General features: G+C 47.0%; 1 protein-coding gene across 8 annotated transcripts in view; it reads left to right on the top strand.

Annotated features, from left to right (window-relative positions):
• The window catches only part of ARMC8 (armadillo repeat containing 8), a 112,176-nt gene extending 97,816 nt beyond the window's left edge, over positions 1-14,360 (top strand). For 4 of the 8 annotated variants that reach the window (XM_029213994.1, XM_029213990.1, XM_029213993.1 and 1 more), the window contains 4 exons: positions 1,386-1,481; positions 6,094-6,166; positions 7,568-7,661; positions 11,820-14,360. In XM_029213994.1, coding sequence (XP_029069827.1) covers positions 1,386-1,481; positions 6,094-6,166; positions 7,568-7,661; positions 11,820-11,853 — 297 coding nt within the window. In that variant the 3' untranslated portion in view covers positions 11,854-14,360. The remainder of the gene's footprint in view (positions 1-1,385; positions 1,482-6,093; positions 6,167-7,567; positions 7,662-11,819) is intronic. The other 4 variants (XM_029213989.1, XM_029213992.1, XM_029213995.1 and 1 more) reach the window with 3 other exon arrangements.
• The last annotated feature ends 1,872 nt before the right edge of the window (positions 14,361-16,232 follow it).

Raw genomic sequence — 16,232 nt, 5'->3', positions numbered from 1 at the left:
TTGTAAATAGAGCTGCAATGAACATTTTGGTACATGACTCTTTTTGAATTATGGTTTTCTCAGGGTATATGCCCAGCAGTGGGATTGCTGGGTCATATGGTAGTTCTATTTGTAGTTTTTTAAGGAACCTCCATACTGTTCTCCATAGTGGCTGTACCAATTCACATTCCCACCAGCAGTGCAAGAGGGTTCCCTTTTCTCCACACCCTCTCCAGCATTTATTGTTTCTAGATTTTTTGATGATGGCCATTCTGACTGGTGTGAGATGATATCTCATTGTAGTTTTGATTTGCATTTCTCTAATGATTAGTGATGTTGAGCATCCTTTCATGTGTTTTGGCAATCTGTATATCTTCTTTGGAGAAATGTCTATTTAGGTCTTTTGCCCATTTTTGGATTGGGTTTGTTTTTTTGTTATTGAGCTGCTTATAAATTTTGGAGATTAATCCTTTGTCCTCAGTTGTGTTTTTACCTCAGTTGCACCACAGTGAAATGTAATTGTGTGCTGGCTTTGGAGTTAGGGAGAGTGTCTTATTCCTGTCTCAGCCCGTTGCCCAGTGGAGTGGGCAGACTGCATGCACATTATAGGTGCTCGGCCAACGTTTGTTGAACTGCTAGGGCTGTCACTGGCTCAGTGTCCCTATCACCATCCATTCACTTTTACCTTAGTCCTTGCCTCTTGCTGGTCTGGCTGTGAGAATGTAACAGCCAACGAGAACAGTCTTTTCCTCCAGTACCAGTGTGCTGATTGTCCTCATGATGAGACTGTCCTGCCAGCTGGCACAGGCTCCCTCTAGCCTTCAGATTAGGCCAGCCTGGACTAAGCTTCTTCACACATTTTGCTTCCCTTTCTGTTCCTCCAGTAGGGTTCAAAAAAGTCAAGAGGTCCTCATTGCATGTGGCTAGTGGACGGGGATCCAGAAGGTCATGAGCTTGGAAGCAAGTGGTATTTGGAAGGGGAGGTAGGGGGGAGTTATAACACCTTTGAAGTTTCTACCAAAGAGACTACCTCTTTGAAGAAACCTTGTGGGTTAGTAGCAAGAGCTTCTCTTAAAAATGAAATTTTCAAGAAAACATTAATAAATTACATTTTCCCTATGATTTATGTGATAGCATGAACTATGGCTGCCTTTGCCTAGCAGTGATGGTTTATGCCCAGAAAGAAGCCACTGAAACATTTGGGCTCTCTTTTAGCTAAGGCAGACTTTCCTTAGGTGTGGTTACTTTTGTTGGCAATGACGTTATGAGATAAGAAATCAGGGCATTCAGAGTGGAACCTGTGAGAATCCATGTACTTCAGATGGGAAATTGCCTAAGTTCTTGAGAGAGCTTGAGTCTGAGGACTTCAGAGCTTTCCTGATCGCTGGCCCTTTGTTCTTTTCCAGACACTGTGCATCCTAGCCAACATAGCAGATGGGACAACGGCAAAAGAACTTATTATGACCAATGATGACATCCTGCAGAAAATCAAGTATTACATGGTAGGCCTTTGTCCCTTTCACGGCTGCACACTAGCTGCACATGAGAAGGCAAGCGCTGTAGCACTGTTAGCTCAAAACGAGTTGTGCAGAGATTAAACAAAGAATAGACTCCTCCGTAACCGATTCCAGAGACTCTCTTCCATCCTGAAGGGAAAAACGACACCAGGCTCCTGAAGCTTGTGCCGTTCCCCACCCTATCATCTGATTGCCTTCCTCTCACACAGTGACAGCTTGGGCTCTTGGCCTTCTCTCAGTGCCCCCAAAGCTTCCCTCTCAAAGCTTCAGTCCTATACGGATGAACCCTCTAGCCTCTGGTGTCTCTGGCTCTTGTTCTCTGATCATCTGCTTTCCGTCACAGTCTGCTCCCTACTTGCAAACACCTCAGCCACCTACTGCCACGGCCATACCCGGGATCCTGTCATCACCAGAATCTGCCCGTTGCCAAAATCTGGAAATCAAACATCCCTCCTCTTTTCATTCTGTCGGCGTCTCCTAGCAAAACCCTAATCGTGGATGAACCTGTCTTCTCTTTGCCTCCTCGTCAGAGTTAACAACTGCAGAGAAAGGCACAGAACCGGGCTGACTGGTTTCATGTTAAATTCACACTTACAAAACCCACACGGGCACTCAGCACTGCCTGGTACCCTCCTGTGATTCTCCAGCAAGCTGGTGCCTCCATTCTCCAGAAGAATAGGTTTTTACTTTCTCCTCATTCTTTAAACCTCACCTCTTATCTCCCTCATCACTCTTAGTGGTGACCTCACCTTTTGTTTTACTAAGAGAATAGAAGCCAAAGTCCTTCAGCAGTTCCCTATTACACCTTGAATAAAATCCATCCCCCCACTTTTTTTTTTTTTTTTTTTTTTTTTTGTGGTACTCGGGCCTCTCACTGTTGTGGCCTCTCCCGTTGCGGAGCACAGGCTCCGGACGCGCAGGCTCAGCGGCCATGGCTCACGGGCCCAGCTGCTCTGTGGCATGTGGGATCTTCCCAGACCGGGGCACGAACCCGTGTCCCCTGCATCGGCAGGCAGACTCTCAACCACTGCGCCACCAGGGAAGCTCCCATCCCCCCTTTTGATGGCCTGTGGAGTCCTATATGACCTGACTCATCTGTATCCCCCAACTTCTCTCATTCCCCGCTTCCCTTTGTTCACTACACTGACCTCTTTCCACTCCTGGAAGAGGCCGTGCATGTTCTTGTCTGCCTCAGGACCTTCACACATGCTGGCTCCTCTGCCTGGAATACTATTCTCCCCATGGGATGCCTTCTCGCCTCTCAGATCTTAGCTCTGCTAACACTTCCTTGTGGGCTCTCATCTGTGTGGGTTATTCTTTGTTACGGCATAATTGAGTGAAGTACTCCCTTCAGAGCACTTAGCTCAGTTATCGCAACATATAGTTGTTTGTTTGTGTGCCTACCGACTGTAAGCTCCCTGAGGGTAAGGACTGTATCAGTTCTGTGCACAATTGTATATCCATCACCCTGTACAGTGCCTGGCCTTTAGTATATGCTTAGTAAGTATTTGTTGAATGAAAACCATACTGCTTCAACTGGGAACTCCCTTATCTTTCCAATACCAGATCCACATAGTATCTCTGTAATCTTCTGAAAGCTTCTCTGGACTTCCCATACCCATTGAGGTACACCTGTCTCTCTGCTGCTGTTCAGAGCCAGACTTAAGAGCGTCTTCTGCACGTGCTGTCTCCTTCCTCACCACTAAATTCACTCTTTAGCCCACTTCATCTGGCCTCCAACCCCATTGCTCAACTGAAACTGTTCTGGTTAAGGTCATCATCCTATTATGCCAAGTCCAAAGGATGGTTTTCTCTCCTCAACTCTCTCCTCACTTATAGTGAATTTCAGCACAGCTGTTTCCTCCTCCTGGAAACATTCTTTTCTCTTGGCCTCCATTCCATTATGCCTCCCTGCTTAGCCCTGGACCTTATCTTTGCTCTCGCACATGTACTATTGAGATTGATGGTTCATACCCTTTGTTGCATGGTGGAGGAATCTTTCAAAGACTGTTGCCTTGCCCCTTTCCTCCTGAGATTCTGATTTAATAGTTCTGGGGTGTAGCCTGGGCATCAGTGTTTTTTTTTTTTACAGTTCCCCAGGTGGTTCTTAGGTATAGCCAGAGCTGAGAACCACTGGTTTAGGGAATCTCATCCACTCCCATGGCTTTTGCTGTCATCCCTATTCTTTGTTTGGTTTCTGGGCTCCAGTTCAGTAGTCAATTTTGATGAATAGATTAGGCATTATCTTATTTACACTGTCATGGTATCAAGCAGTACAAAACACAACCACAATAATGGTTACTGGCCTTCAAAAGCCATGACAGCAAGCTTCCCTGATGGTGTCTGCAGCTTTACAAATGCTGGTTCTTTTCTTAGTGGGCAGGAGGGGGTAGGGGATCAAGGTCCGTGGGTCACACGGAGGGTACTCTGCAGCCTAGACCTCTCTTCTGAACTCTGGACTCGTATATCTTCCTGCTTACTCAGCATCTCTCTGTGGCTGTCTGAAGCCTCTTGAGGTTGGTGTTTAAAAATCGATTCTTAAGTATCTCCCCTAAACCTAAATTTCTCCCCTCCTGACCTTTTCCATCTGAGTAGAGTGGCTCTGCCATCTACCCATTACTCACACCAAGGAGTCAGTCATTATTTCTCCAGCTCCTTCGTCTCGTAATCCAGTTTATCAGTAGGTCCTGTTAGCCCGGCCCCTAGCTGCTCTGGATGCTGTTGACTTCTTTCTGTCGCCACTGCTCTCACCCTAGTTCAAGCCATAGCCTCTCATACCTGACTGACCATAACAGCCTCCCAGACACCTCAGCACTGTCACTCCAGTCCCTTCAGCCTGGGTGACCTTCTAAAAATGTAAATCAGGTGTTGTCCCTCCACTGCTTAAATCCTTCAGGGCTTCCTGTCAACTCAGAATGAAATCAGTCCTTACTCTGGCCCACAAGGACCTACAGTTTAGCCATGCCTACATCTCTGAACTAATGTTACTCTACTTTTCCTTCTCAATATGCATAAGCTCTACAGTTTCTTCTTACCTCAAACCTTATCACAGACTTTTCCCTCTTCTTGGTACCTCTTGCTCTTTGTACACCTGGCACCTTCCTGTTCTTCCTATTTTTTATTCTTCCTCTGTATAAATATTGCCTCCTTCAAAGAGATCTTTTCTGTCCATTTCACTTAAAATTAGGTTCCCACCCCTCCACCCTCCAGTTTTCCCTATCACAGCAATTTGTTTCCTCAAAAAATGTTTATTGAAGGATGGATGAACTTATATGTAGTAAATACTTACTGTTGTACTATATATAAGTTCATTTATTCAACAAATACTCATTGCTGGCCTGATGCTGGGAGCAGATGACACATTTTATTCTGTTTTGTCTTAGTGGAGCCCCAACTGAACAGCTCTCTAAAAGTCTTGGCAGGTAGGAGGGAAAAAGAATCACCAACCATAGAATTCTAATGAAGGAAGGCATGTGCTTTTCTTTGTCTCTGCTTAGTTCAGATGTAGTTCTACATGGCAAGACGAGTCTGTCTCAGCCTTCAAGAAACTGTTGAGCATATATTGTGTCATGGTATTTCACAGATATGCATAAGTTATTTAAGTGTAGTGGGGACTTTCTGTTTTTAATTGACCAATTAAAAAATCATCTGTAACACAGAGATCGGACTTGTGGTTGCCAAGGGGGAGGGGGAGGGGGAGGGATGGACTGGGAGTTTGGGGTTGGTAGATGCAAACTATTACATTTAGAATGGATAAACAACAAGGTCCTACTGTGTAGCACAGGGAACGATATCCAGTCTCCTGGGACAAACCATAGTGGAAAAGAATATAAAAAAAGAATATATATACATGTATAACTGAGTCACTTTGCTGTACAGCAGAGATTGGCACCGCATTGTAAATCAGCTATACCTCCGTTAAAAAAAAAATCATCTGGAAAGATTGTTTTACCACTGGGTCCTCTTTCATTTAGGAGAAAGCACTGTATATGGACAAATAATAACTTAAGCAAAAATGGTTGTACTTTCAGTACATAAAGATAAATAAACCAGAAGTGTGTTTCAGGAAAATAGGAGGCTCCTTAAGAATAGTAGAGACTTAGTCAAGTTTTTTGTGATGTGCCTATAGAAATAAGAGTACTTTGAATCAGATACTCAGTAGCCAAAGAGATGAATACTAAGTGCACATCTATTCAGTTTATTGGCCCTGAATGTTTCCTACTGTAGAGAAAGCATAGTCAAAAGCATAGACTTGGCATATGCCAGTGTTCCTGTGTGTATGGGTTGAGTGATAAATTGCAGACTGCACCTGTGGCCCTAGAGGTGTTTTGTTTGGCCAGCCAGAGGGTTTCTAAAATTTGAGTGTGAATGTCTTTTGGCAAGGCTTCACTCCCCAGTGTGCCAGATTTCCTACCATTCTCTTGTCTTTAGCCCAACCTGTTCACCCATTAGTACTAATTTTGTGGCCCCTCAAGACATTTGGGTTTGAGGTCCCTACTTCAAACTTTTAGGCTATTGGAATTGCCTGTGGTACGTTACCAAAAATTACCTCAAATGAGATTACCTCTATTTTTGTTTCCTTTTCTGCATCAAATAGGGTCATTCACATGTCAAATTGCAGCTTGCTGCTATGTTTTGTATATCAAACCTCATATGGAATGAAGAGGAAGGTAAGAGATTGGTGAGATTTGTTCTGAAGAAAATTATGGGAAGGAAGGTCTTGCACAGGAAAGGCATCAGGTGCCCCTGCAATCCTGGGTAGAGGCACCACTCACTGGCCCCCAAGCCCCCAACCATGTCACCTTGGTATGAATGAGAATCCATGGGTCTAGTTAACACTGAGCCCCACCGTGGAGTCAGCACTGTTCCAGATTACTGAACGTGAGGGTGGAGGAGACCGTAGGGAAGTGAGTGACAGTCCTCGTCCTTGAGAGGGCTGAGGAGGAGGATGGTGAGACGCGCTTGAAGATGAGAGGTGAGGGTGGGCGGGAGGGTCAGCCTTTCACTGTGAGCAGGGGCCGCACATAGAAGGACGACAGGCAGATAAGCTTAATGGAGAAGAGGGTGCATTGGTGAGAAGGGAGAGACACACTGTGCCTGGTGGGGCAGCCAGTCTGTGAGGAGGCCCCTACAGCTCTCCACCTTGACTGTGCATTAGAATCACCCAGGGATTTTTGCACCAGCCGGTTAAATCAGTATCTCTGGGGTGGTCTCCAGACATAAGTGGTTTTTTTAATTCCCCAGGTGATTCCAATGTACAGCTAAGGTAGTGAACACATGCGGGAGAGCAGTGGGTCTCAGTGCTGGGTTGGCTGCATGAGAATCACCTGAGGAACTTTGTAAAACGCAGATGTCTGGGCTCTACCCCTAGAGATGCTGGTTCACTGGGTCTCAAGGAGGTGAATGCATGAGTGAGTCACTGTGGGCTCTTCAGGGGTGGAGGAAAGAATCCAGGAGAATTATCCTTCTTAGCACTGTGTCCAGAACAAAGTGGAAGGAGGAAGAACTGCATTCAGCGTGCAGGCCGAGAGACCAAGTAACAGCCGGGTACCAGGGAAACAAGCTGCCCTCAAGGAGGTCCTAGTCTAGTTGGAAGATAGAACACAGCAGTGCGGAGTTGGAACTGCCACGTGCTAAGAGGCAGCAGGAAGTGCTGGGAGGTCCGAGGAGGGTGGAAGAGAATGGAAGGGGAAAACAGGACTGGTTTGGGGTAGGAAGAGCCTGGCTAAGTATGTCCAGAAAGAAGTGATGAAGATGGGGCCTGGTGGCAGGGCCTCGTGCCAGGCTGAAGAAGCTGACCTTGACCCTCTGGTCCATGGAGAAATTAATCCAGCAGCAGAACCCAGATGGACTGCAGGAAGGAGGGTCAAGAGGCAGGGAGACCAGTTAGAGCACTGTTGGAGAATCCAAGCATGAGGGGATCTGGCTGCACTGGGGAGAGTGGAGGGCGAGGGGGCGGAAGGGGAGAGGGCAAAGGACACTGGTAAGGCTCCAGATTGTTGGCTGTACATTAAGGAGAGAGCAATTGCCTGGGCCATGTTCCCAGTAACCTGCTAGCTTTCATCTCTCAGGCTCACAAGAACGCCAGGATAAATTACGAGACATGGGCATCGTAGATATTCTGCACAAACTGAGTCAGTCACCAGATTCAAATCTTTGTGACAAGTGAGTATCAAAGTAAAAGGGCCTTGCTTTGGGGTATGTTGCATTCTTTTATGACAGGGTTTGAATTGCTTAGTAAGTCACATAGCCAAACTCAAAATCTTTTAGATTCTTGGATTCCCTTTTTAATCTGTGAGTCAACTGTGTGACATTTGAGTAAGAGATAAACTAATAATTAGCAGATTATTAAAGATTCTCATCTTACTCTGAATTGACATGAGCCCAGGCCACCTTAGTGGGACTCTGGAGAGGATCCAGAGGTCATTCCCTTTCAGTCCCTCGATCATTAGAATAGAAATGCGTGTGGCCTTTTGGAGAGCAGAAATGAAGGCCAATTATAAAAACATTCATTAGCTCAAAACCTCACTGAGCGCCTGCCTTGTGCCAGCCTGGCCTGGCTGCTGGGGATGCGGCAGTGACCATGAAGGAGTCCCTGTCCTCAGAGCGCTCACCTTTTCTGGGGGAGGCGAGAGTCACAGTCAGAGACACCTCTAAGCTCAGGACAGCCGAGATTGTTTTTCCTGGCTGTGGACCCTTCTTATAACGCAGCCTTCGTTTTCCAGCTCACTTTCATTCTCCACACTCGCGAGCAGGGCTCAGAGTGCTCCATGGTCTGGCTCTGCCTTCCTTGTGCTGCCCCCTCCCCCGTGCCCACCCTGTGCTCCAGCCACACCTGCCCTCTTACAGTATCACACCTTCAGGCATTTACACCTTCTCTTCCATCTGATTTGCCGTCCCAGTCCCCTCGCCTCTGAATCCCCATTCATTCAACAAATACATATATATATATTTTAATACCAACCTTACCAGGCACCGTTTCAGGCATCGGTGATATAAGGGTGAATAAAATTGATGACATCCTTGCCCTCATGTAACTTACATTCTAGTACAGAAGACAGATAATAAGCAAATGAATATGTAATATGATAGCAGATAACGAGAGGTACTACGAAGGTATAAGCAAGGGTGAGGGAATGGAGAGTAAGAAAGCTTCTTGTGGTATAGATTAGTCCCAGCCTTTCCGAGGATGTGACATTTGATCAGAGACCTGGGCGAAATGAGAGAGTCTTCCAGGCAGCTGCTTAGAATAGTATTCCAGACAGGGGACAGTGGGTTCCAGGCCCTGAGGCAGGAATGCTTGAATGTTCAAGAAACAGCAGGAAGACCAGTGGGGCTGGGGAAAAATGAGCGAGGGGGAGAGTGGTAAGAATTGGACACAGGGAGGCAGTGGGAGCAACTGAAGAGCCTTGTAGACTGTGGCAAGGACTTTGGATTTTATCCGGATTTTAATAGGAAGTCAGTCATTAGAGAGTTTCGAGCAGAAGAGACAGTATCTGGTTCAAATTTTTAAAAGATGGCTCTGGTGTCTGTGTAGAGGGTGGTCTGTAGTAGGGCAGGAATGGAAGCAGGGAGACCAGCTAAAGGCCATTACAGTCGTGTTAGATAAGAGATGAGGGTGGTAGTGCTGGGAGTATTGAGAAGTGATTGGATTCAGGATTTAATCTAAAGGTAGAGCCAACAGGTTTGCTCATGGCTTTGATGTAGGATGTTAAAGAAGGAGAGGAAAGGGAAATGCCTAGAGTTTTAGCATGAGCAACTGAATAGAGGATTTGCCAAGATGGTGAAGAATAGAAGAGAAGTGGGTGGGGGCAGGGAGAATCAAGGGTTCTTGTTTGGTGTGCTGACTTTTGGATGCTATTAGATATCCAAGGGACTCGGGAGAGTGGGGCTGAAGATATGAATTGGGATGGTATATAAAGCCCTGGAGCTGGCTGAAGTCACTTAGGGAGAATAAACGAGAGGAGAGAAGACAGGAGGGCTAAGGACCATACTCTGGGACACCCCACCGCCACCTTTAGGGGAAGATGAAGAAGGTCCAGCAAAGGAGCAGGAAGAACAACCGGTGAGGCAGGCAAAGACCCGAGCGCACAGGTGTCCTGAAAGCAAGGGCGGAGAACGCCTGGACAATGGCCACCCGTCCTTCAAAACGCAAATCAGGTTGTCACCTCCGTGGAAAAATCTTGCTGGATCCTTCTGCACCCTGGCCCCCAGGCCTTGCTAGGGACCCCTCTGTGCTCCCGTAGGACACAACACATGGTGTTACGGCTATCAGCTTGCTTGTCTGCTCCACAGAAGGGAAGAGGCATTCGTTTAATTGTTCCTCAAGTGAATGGCTGGGCCAGATGGAGCACAAAGAGCTGGGCCCCTTCCTCCCTGAAGCTTGCCATCCAGTGTGTTAAGGACAAATCCCCGAATAACTGCAGCCCCCACCCTGCTGCTCAGATGAGTGTTCCGTCAAAGGCAAGTCAGGGCCGGCCACATGCTGAATGTGGGATTTGAGCTGTACTTTGAGGACGGGAACCTTCATGTCTACCTCCACAGCAGTAGTAACAGCTGCTGGCTTAAATGACAGGCTCTGTCAGCCCGCCTCTTCTGGCTGAGAGCCAGACTATTCCCTGGGTTTCTTTTCTTGTGTTTGTTCAGAAATTAAAATAGTTCTGCTTAAAATCATCTCTGGGATGACCTGGAAAGAGGCCTCACCAGCATGAAGTGGGATAGTTTTAAGCCCTGGCCTGCATTGCTTAGACCAATCTGGTACTGTTTCCCCAATTTCTGTGGCACATACGTTGTCAGCAGTTCTTAAACCCCATTAAAAGGGTCAAGGTCTGAGCTACTCTACCTCAGTCCATTTAAGGAAAGGTAACCTTGCCTACAAAACCATCCATCTGAAAGACTCCTTAGATATTAATAGATAGCAGAAAGATAATGAGGGCACAGTCTCTGAGGTCCGATATAATCAGATATAGCCAAACCCTTAGAAAGATCCAGAAGGAGTCTGAATTGACGATTTTAAAGAGTAATACAGAATTTCGATCAAGACCCTCATGTGGGCTTTCCCATCATAGTAAATCTGTTACCTAAAGACAACATCTTTCAGGTTCTTTGTCTTTAAGGCTTTGTGATCCTTTGACTTTCAGACACTTACAGATGAGGAGCTATTGCTAACTAGGCCTCTCCACCCCAGCCTCAGAGGGCCTCAGGTTTGTGAAGTTATGGTCAATAAGAGGTAGCCTGTGGCATTATTCATAAACTTATTTCCTAACACAACGACCTTGTAGAACCCAACTTGCTCATAACTTGGAGTGGTCTGTATGGAGCTCCCTGTTCTGATGAACTGGACTATTTGCAACTGTCATCTTTACAGAGTCTTAAATAATTGCAAGAATATCCCTTAGCACACCTCTTTTAAAACTGTGGATTGTATCCATTACTGCAGCAAAGAAACTGCGCCTGAGTCCAGCTTATCGCTGCCCAATCTGCTCTGGTATACTTTCATCAGCTAATAGTAACAGAAAAATTTAACGTTTTCTTTCCATAACTTAGAAGGGGAGATCATTGCCAAAACCTGACTTCCAAACTTCCACAATTGCAGCCTTTACCAAATCATGATGGGAGAGTAAAGGAGGCCTTCTGAGTCCCAGCTCAAAGGAAGGCACTTTAATAAGGATCAGGATAGGTTAAGGCATTGCCCACATTGCACCTTTTCCTCTCCAGCTAGCTAACTTTTTCCCTAATCAGTGTAACAACCCACATCCCACATCAGTCAGTGTTATCAGGCATAATGAGAAGAATGGGATAAAATTGTAACCTCCCTTCCTCAGTTCTGAGGCATTTGAACCACCAGACAGCCTCATCCCAGGAGCTCTTTGCCCCTCCCACGCACCTTCTAATCAGCCCCTACCCACCTCTTCCCGGGTCAGTGTTCCTCTTAGCTTCCCAGAACCCTAAGTGTCCTCCCCAGTGTCCTGCAGCACTAGATAAAACGTGCATGAAAATAGGAGAAAGTCAAGAATCCCAGATCCATCACAACTATATGCCATTGGCAAAGGAAAATTATAGAATGTCACTGGGTTGCAGCAGCTATAAGGACAAGAGCAGGACCACAGGAAGAAGCTGTAGCCAGCATGGGTTTGACGTGTGTGCTGACCACAGATCTCTGCCCTCTACGGTAGGTGTCCCACTTACCTACCGTAAGTAGGTACCCGATTCCCTTGGGGGACCTACCTTTTTAGACTTTCCCAGCTACCATCTTTGAACCATGGGCTTTTTACCTTAATTACACTTCTGAGATGACGGCTAACAGGAGCTTTGTGATTGCAGGGCAAAGATGGCACTGCAGCAGTACCTGGCGTGATGGGAACGCCCTGGGCGCCTGCGAGCATCCCACATCCTTGTTAAAGGAAGTACAGGAACTAGCCTCATTTGATTCCTTCTATTTGCACAAGTCACCTTGGACTGCAGGGAGCTGTTTTGCAAAAGCAATTTGGTAGGCTTAGATCTCAAATTCACCTTGAGAACATTTTTTTGAGGTAGTAATTTCCTCAGAGGACTATTGTGTTTTGTTTTGTTTCTTTCTGAGCTACCTGGACTCTTTATTAGAACAATCAATTATTTTCCTTTGGACCTACAATTTTTTGCCTATGCTGCAGCCACTTTGTGAGTGAGAATGGCTGTGTGTGTGTGTGTGTGTGTGTGCGTGTGTGTGCGCGTGGGTCAGGATGAATGGACGTGTGTGTGTGAGGGATACCTCAAAGTTTTCTTTTCTTATTTTGTGTGAAAATCTCTTTTCTACAGATTTTCCAGGGTTTAAGCATTGCTTGCTGTATAAAAATCTTTACTGAATTATATACAGTTTGAATGAAATGTTATTTTAAAAACAAAACGATTGTTAAGTGTTCCATAAAGGTTATGTTGGATTTTGGTCAGATGAATATTTGTAAGTAAAAAATATATGCATTTCTGAACCTCAACTTACATAGATTTTCTTTATAAAAAACAAAAAAAGAAAAAAACAAAACGAAAAGGTTGGCTATAGTTGGCCTGAATAACAGGCACGATATATGGTGCTGTGCAAAATAGTAAGCTAGCATCTTATACTGCCGTCGATATCAGCAGGTACAGAGCCTCTTTTCAGCCTAATTCAGTAAGCTCTCAGGCTTCCAAGTCAGATGGACAGGGTGGAGTGGAGTGAGGCGACAAATACACCATAGGTTTTTTGAAACATCAAAGGGAAGTATAACTACTGATAGTGAAAGCCCAGCCATGACTGGTGGGCTATGCTTGGCAGGAACTGGGCACCGAGAGCCTCCCAACTGCCCTAAATCCTGTCACTGGTATAGCAATATATGGCAGGATTTAGAACCAGTCATGGAACCTTAAGCTCCAACTAAAGTAGGTCATCACTTCGTGGAAACAAAGTCCGATCACCTTGTGCTTCCTGAAACAGCATATATCACTGTGAAACTAAAGAACGTCCTACAGACGCATCTGTAGGAAGAAGCAAAGAACAGGATAGTTTAGAAAGCTGTTTTTCTCTTGGCTATACTCAGCAAGTTCTATATACTTGTCACTCAGGACTGCTATTCAGTGTGCTTTGGTAAAATGAGATGGGAATTTTAGTAAGCGACGCGGCTAAGATTTTTTCCTGCATGAAGCCCAAAGCACTGACGTTTGAGAGAAGGGAAGGGGGTCTCCCCAGGAGGACCGCAGATGACCGCCTTTTCCAGCCACTACTGCTTAGCCCTTCGGCAGCCCTCAGCTTGGCACACGCTCCAACTTCTGGGTCCGCTTCAAGGTGAACTCAAGGAGGTTGCTCTTGACTGTTTGAAGGTACAACCAGCCTCGCTTTTCCCTTTGCTCTGCGAAGTTCAAAGGCATCGCGGCCAGGAAGCGAGGTCTGCGGCCCAGAAGCTTGCCCTGAGTGCGTGCACATGATGGGTTCCCCAGCCCACCAGCCGCTCCTGACGGGGCACCCCATCACCAACCTGCTCCTTCCCTGGAAGAGTTAAATATGTTTGATTGCAAATGAATGTTTTTAAAGTGTATTTAATGCCATTTTTTTCTGTTCTCAACACGACCACCCAAGATTCAAACACAGAGATTTCCAAGTTGTTATTTTTTCAGAACATTACTGATTTAAAAATCTGTCACAACAGGAACTTGGGTTTTGTGCAACCATCAGAGTGCTAATATGCAGAAGCCAGTTTAAAGAAAATGGAGTGTATTGGGGGAAAAGCCTTACTTAGGCCCACTCATTGACATTTCTAGTACTGGGAAAATATCCTTGGTTGGCATTTGTAACACTAAACACTATAGAGTTGGTATTTTAAGTACCAGGTAAATATAAATAAACCAATATGAATTGCTGAGACAATCTTGAACCCAGATAGCATTGGAAAGTGGAAAGCCCAATGAAATGACACTTTCACACTTAAACTCTGTGGATAAATCTTGCCTGTGGCTTTAAACAGATGGTCAAAGAAAAAGTGCTTTACTATGATTAACTTTTCTGAGTTGAATGAAGGAAAATGTATTTATTAAAACAAAGCTGTTTGCTGCTTTATGCAGGTGCAGTGTTCAGTCGGCAAGGAAGTGGGAGGAATGGGACGTGGTCTTGTGTTTCCACCCAAGTTCTTAACTAAGCTTCTCGCTCTCTCTAATACTGCATTCTGTTTCTCCTTTTGTGCCCTGATTGTAACCCAAAATTTATGAACTAGAAAAGAATGTCCAATTTAATAAGTTGCATTTTTTTCCTTAAGCACTTTATGCAGAACAATACATGTTCTTCTGGTAGTGTTTGGATAATATGATTTTAACACATGCTAATAAAAGCCAAGAAAAAAGCATGGCAACTTCTAAAAAGGAGTCTGTTTTCCAAATACCTAGAACATTAGGAAACATTAGAAGATGATGTGTACTGGCTTTCGGAACCTGATATTCTTGGTGAATGAGAGGCTGGGAAGTGACTTTGCATTTCAGAGGGGGGGCCAGCGCCCTAGGGTAACTGCAGCTTCCAGGGGCCTCTGCAGCGGTCTGCGGCCCCCTCTTCCTGGTCTTTACAGGCGGCCACTTCCAGCCACCAGGACTCCCCACTCCGTCCTATGCCACTCCTCCCCTGCCACCACCCACTGGACTCAGGCCCAGAGCTTGTCAAATGACCGTCTGCACAGACGCCCTGCATTTACTGGGCGCCGCCTTCTCTTCCCCATCTCTGAAGTGTAGGGGCGCACCTCCTGTCTCTTGGCCTCACTAGAACCGGAGAGAGAACCAAGGGCGCCTGCCCTAGAGCGTGGGGGGAAGATGGTGAGGCGATTCCCCCGCCACAGGGGAAACTTGGAAGTGAGGCCTGGGAAGGGGGGACTGACCCCAGATCCTGCTGGAGAGCCGACGGGGAGGTTCCGGACACCTTGCCACCTGGGATAGGGGCTGGTGCTTTCCCAGTCCTACTCCTTTGCACTGACCTTCCCTGGTTGCTGGGCAGGGAGGTATGTGTCAGTTCCCAGCACGAGGGAAGTTTTGTTCCATGACCTGGCCTCAGGGAAAGTGGAGGGAGCCCCCGCCAAGGCCACATTGGGACCCACCAAGCCACCTTCCTCCTTCTTTCCCTGCAGCCCTGGCTGAGTGGAGGGCCTGAGCTAGTCAAGCCGTGTCCTTCACTTCGTGGGGCTAGGCCTGCCCTTCACCCTGTCAGGCGCTCACACCCAGGAGAAGCCTTAACGCCTAAAATGGCACCCATCCTGCAGGCCCAGGGTCTCTGCCAAGGAGTTCCGTCCTCAGCAGATATTTCAGCCTTCCTCCAGATGGCTGCCAGCTGGGTGTACCCCCAGCAGTTCGTTCAGAGCCACACAGCACTTCTCTTCCTCCCCCTCTGCCCTAGCCCCATTCCTTCCACCAGGAACCTTCTGGACTCTAAGAAAAGAAGCGCCCTACCGTGCAATAGAAGGAAGGAGCATGTCATCACACCTCCCACCCCAGCCCTATCACCTAGCGTCCCTCCTGCTTTCCCTGTCCCATCCCTGCCACTCCCAGACGCTTCCTGGGGAGGCTGAAAGGTCATCACAGACACCAGCACACACGGGCCAGTTCCCCCACCTGCTCTTCTCTGTCCCCTGCTTTCAGAGGCCTTGGTCACTCCATTTATCACCTCTCATCTCTCCAGTGATGGGAGTTTGGCCTCCCAGCTTCCGGGGAGACTAGATAGCTGTCAGCTGGGTGTACCCCAAGCAGCTCATTCAGAGCCACACAGCACCTGTGGTGTGGAAGAGCAGGTGTCGGGCCCTATTGCCAGCTCTGAGGTGAACACAGGCCAACCGAGTTCCCGTCTCGAGGCCACTCACAAAGGGAAGAGCACAGCCCCATGGTGGACTATGTGCCTGGGGACCTGGAACAGTAGATTCAACTCTCCTGACGGATTCTGTCAGGGAGGGCTCCACTGGGTGTTTGTCACAGAGGCCTGTGCTGATGCGCTGAGCAGAGTGGGCAGGCATGCTTCCATCTAGAGGTGACACAAGGTCATGGGAAGTGCAGCCACCCACCCGCTGTCACAGGCCACCCGGTGTCCCCGCCTTCTGCAGCCTGACTCATCCTGTCGCCGGTGCCAGCACGGAGGGCCTCATGCTACAGGCTGGGGGAAAGAGTAGTGCATCTGTAAAGGACAGTCTTCTGGGAGCTAACTACTCATTTAAAGAGCTTCTTCAAGTCATAAGCACGAAGCGCCCTAGAGAAAACCAGCAG

Source organism: Monodon monoceros, unplaced genomic scaffold (genome assembly GCF_005190385.1).
Source record: "Monodon monoceros isolate NGI ecotype Baffin Bay Population unplaced genomic scaffold, NGI_Narwhal_1 Super_Scaffold_11, whole genome shotgun sequence".
Taxonomy (NCBI): Eukaryota; Metazoa; Chordata; class Mammalia; order Artiodactyla; family Monodontidae; genus Monodon; species Monodon monoceros.
The sequence above is the reverse complement of the archived record's forward strand: the minus strand, read 5'-3'. Positions and strand labels throughout refer to the sequence as shown.